The sequence below is a fragment of the Limulus polyphemus genome, unplaced genomic scaffold, assembly GCF_000517525.1.
Source record: "Limulus polyphemus unplaced genomic scaffold, Limulus_polyphemus-2.1.2 Scaffold6487, whole genome shotgun sequence".
Taxonomy (NCBI): domain Eukaryota; kingdom Metazoa; phylum Arthropoda; class Merostomata; order Xiphosura; family Limulidae; genus Limulus; species Limulus polyphemus.
The window spans coordinates 45961-49829 of NW_013672097.1; the positions used below are offsets into that span (position 1 = coordinate 45961).

Genomic DNA, 3869 nt, shown 5'->3' on the forward strand with positions numbered 1-3869 from the left:
ATCCACAACATTATATATATATTAAAATATCTGTAGTTAACTCCTTGGTGGTTTGATCCTACAACATACTTATTTACGGATTTGCTGTTCAGTTAGTGATACCTGAAGAAGTTTATTGTATCCACAACAGTATATATATTAAAATATCTGTAGTTAACTCCTTGGTGGTTTGATCCTACAACATACTTATTTACGGATTTACTGTTCAGTTAGTGATACCCGAAGAAGTTTATTGTATCCACAACAGTATATATATTAAAATATCTGTAGTTAACTCCTTGGTGGTTTGATCCTACAACATACTTATTTACGGATTTGCTGTTCCGTCAGTGATACCTGAAGAAGGTTATTGTATCCACAACAGTATATATATTAAAATATCTGTAGTTAACTCCTTGGTGGTTTGATCCTACAACAAACTTATTTACGGATTTACTGTTCAGTCAGTGATACCTGAAGAAGTTTATTGTATCCACAACATTATATATATTAAAATATCTGTAGTTAACTCCTTGGTGGTTTGATCCTAGAACATACTTATTTTTATCTCATTCAGTAACCATTACATGTAATTTCCTATGCAGTTTTATACGATCTTCTCATTATATAGCCGCACAGTAGCAGATATAATAAATAAACTTAGCAGTCCGAAAATTATTTAACCTCGAAATCTAAGTGGAAATCTCCGAAACTGGTATATCCCAATAACACACGTTGATCAAAGTGTAGAATGAGCTTAGACTTCGAGATCAAACAATTTTGGGAACACTAAATTTATTTATTACATACCGTCTCCTTCAGAAAATTGGTTAGGACTGAAGAAGACACATGAAAGTGTCGAAACTAGTGTACTGGTTTTTGTTCCACAAGTGTGTTTTTTACGCTCATTCAACAAACATTATTACTTCTTGTTCTCCCCAAATAATAACTTTATTAATAACAATATTAATACAAATCACACCAACAGTATTCTGATATTAATACTTCTTTCTCTACCACCTTTAAACAACTATATTGTACCACATTAGTACTAAAAGTGATTCATTCGACATTCTCATGTATTATAACGTTTTTTTGGCAGGAAAATGAGGAAAGAAGAAAGCAGGAGGAAAGGATGAAACAGTTAAAACAACAGAGATTAACTCAGCAGAAAGGACGAAAGAAAGGTAAACATCATATCTTCTAAGAATAAACGTTATTAAATATAATATGGTTGTTTTTATCATATATTTTATTTTCATGTCTAGACACGATGCTTTTAACATGATGAGAGGCATTCTAGGGCACTAAACACTGTTTATTGTAAGTCAATGAATTTTATTGTTAATTGCAATGTTAAAACTGGAAAATGAACTGATATATGTAAATAAATATATTGTTAGAGACAGCATTAAAACTGTCAATAATATATTGTTATACAAGGTAAAACTAGAGAACATATTGTTAAATACATTGTAAAATCTTGATGAATGTATTGTTAAATACAGTGATAAAACTATGGTGATAATTCCTTCTAAACAGCATTAAAACTGCGGAGGTTTTTTCTTTAATATTTTATTACATATGAATGACTGCTGGCGTTAGATTATTTTGCATGTGAACAACTGCTGACGTTAGATTATTTTGCATGTGAATGACTGCTGACGTTAGATTATTTTGCATGTGAACAACTGCTGATGTTAGATTATTTTGCATGTGAACAACTGCTGGCGTTAGATTATTTTGCATGTGAATGACTGCTGACGTTAGATTATTTTGCATGTGAATGACTGCTGATGTTAGATTATCTTAATTTTAAAGAAAAATATCATTAGATATAACATTTCACATGTTTGGGTATCAACTTTTACTATGAAATTTTTGAAGGTTTAATAAGGAAAAGGGCTGAAATAAAAGTGTAAACAAACTAATATTCCTGTTGTCTTAACTATAAACTGAGCTATATAAGAGTTTAAAGGATATTTGTTAAGACGTGCCAAGAAAACTGAGTTTTGTCAATCATGGCTTTTAAATCTAATTGTCAATCCTGTATGTAGGCATACCATGCATTTATTGGTCTCTTACTAGATATATATATAAAAGTGACACGTATATAATTTCTTTTTTTGTATTATTCGTTTTGGTCTTGATATATTCAGAATGTCAGGAAAGGAAGTAGGTTCAGAAAATCAATTCAACACAAACATACAAAACTCTATAACTTTAAGTGTGGTTCTGTATATGTTTAGTTGCCTTCAGCAATTAGACTAAGTTATACTGTGTACGTGTGTGTAGTTTAATATAACTGATACAAATATAGTAAGTGTGGTTCTACCTGTGTTTAGTTGCCTTTAGCAGTTAGACTGAACTGTGTGTGTTTGTATATTTTCACACAATAGATAAATTCACAAGTTTCAAAAACAACTATTCTATAATACTTGTGTATTTGTTTTGGTTATAGGGACAACCAATGTATAATACTTGTGTATTTGTTTTGGTTATAGGGACAACCAGTGTATAATACTTGTGTATTTGTTTTGGTTATATGAACAACCATTCTATAGTACTTGTGTATTTGTTTTGGTCATAGGGACAACCATTATATTGTTACGACAGCGGAAATCACGTGACGCTTGAAGCATGCGCGCTGGAATTTCTAGAAGGATCATGACTGTTCCTGGCAACTCTAGTCTTTTCTTGGCGCCTTCTATTTTAGTATATAAGCCCGGCAAATAAAGCGGAGATATAATTGCAGATAGAGAGATAAAGAGGCAGATAACTGAGTCAAGCGAGCGGTAATGACCGTAAGTAAAGTGCGTGAATCGTTGTGAATTATCGCGTGTGTTTAAGTTAAAGTGACTGTGGAAATTCTGTGTATTGCAAAGCTGTATTGAGAAAGAATAAACTAGTTTTAAATAAAAAAGGACTTGTATCGCTGAAGTTTCTCGGAAAGAATTTCTACGGGGAATTATCAAACAAGCAGATACGTAACAAATTGGTGTCAGAGAGTGGGAAGGAAAAGAAAAAATAGAAATGAGAAGTGGCAAAATAAACTACAGCTTAACAGATTTGATGGCAGCAATACAATAACAGCAAAAGAGATGAGAACAAGAAGAGAGATTACAGCAGTTGTTGGAGGAAAAAGAAAAGAAACAAGAAGAACGAGAAAATAAACAAGAAGAGAGACTACAGCAGTAGTTGGAAGAGAAAGAAAAGAAACAAGAAGAGACTGCAGCAGTAGTTGGAAGAGAAAGAAAAGAAACAAGAAGAGAGACTACAGCAGTGGTTGGAGGAGAAAGAAAAGAAACAAGAAGAAAGACTACAGCAGTGGCAACTGGAACAAGAAAGGAAACAAGAAGAAAGTCTCCAACAGTTGCGGGAAAGTCAGCAGCAACTACAGGAAAGTCAACAACAGTGGCAAAAAGTACGAATGGAAAACCTTAGCCCCTTCCAGACCCCGCAGTTAAACCCTAATGCAGACATCTTCAGTCCTGTTAGAAGTCACATCCCAGATATGAATGTCAGTAATAGGGGTGATCCGGTATGAAGGAAGCCACAGGAATTCGATGGGAAGACCGTGGGAAGCATATAGAGCACAATTTGAGCTACTGACAGAGGAGCAGAAGGCAGTATACCTTGCAACGAGCCTGAAGGGACAACCACTGGAAATACTTGGACAGTTGTCAGCAGACGACAGGCACAACTATAGAGCACTGGTAGCTGCTCAAGAACTCGGGTATGGAACTCAAAATCAGTCCAAAGTCTACAGGGCTAGGTTTATGACTAGAATCCTTGCTAAAGGGGCTAGCCTGCAAGAGCTGGCACAGGATTTGGAAAGTATGGCACAGAAGACCTACCCGACTGCGTCACCCGATTTTCTCAAGGTTTTG

The 3869-nt window shown here is 34.4% G+C and overlaps 1 protein-coding gene across 2 annotated transcripts in view; it reads left to right on the forward strand.

The window, feature by feature from the left end:
* The window catches only part of LOC106473764 (FH2 domain-containing protein 1-like), a 49829-nt gene that overhangs the window by 41959 nt on the left and 4001 nt on the right, over positions 1 to 3869 (forward strand). For both annotated transcript variants that reach the window (XM_022402158.1, XM_013934444.2), the window contains exon 6: positions 1082 to 1166. In XM_022402158.1, coding sequence (XP_022257866.1) covers positions 1082 to 1166 — 85 coding nt within the window. The remainder of the gene's footprint in view (positions 1 to 1081; positions 1167 to 3869) is intronic.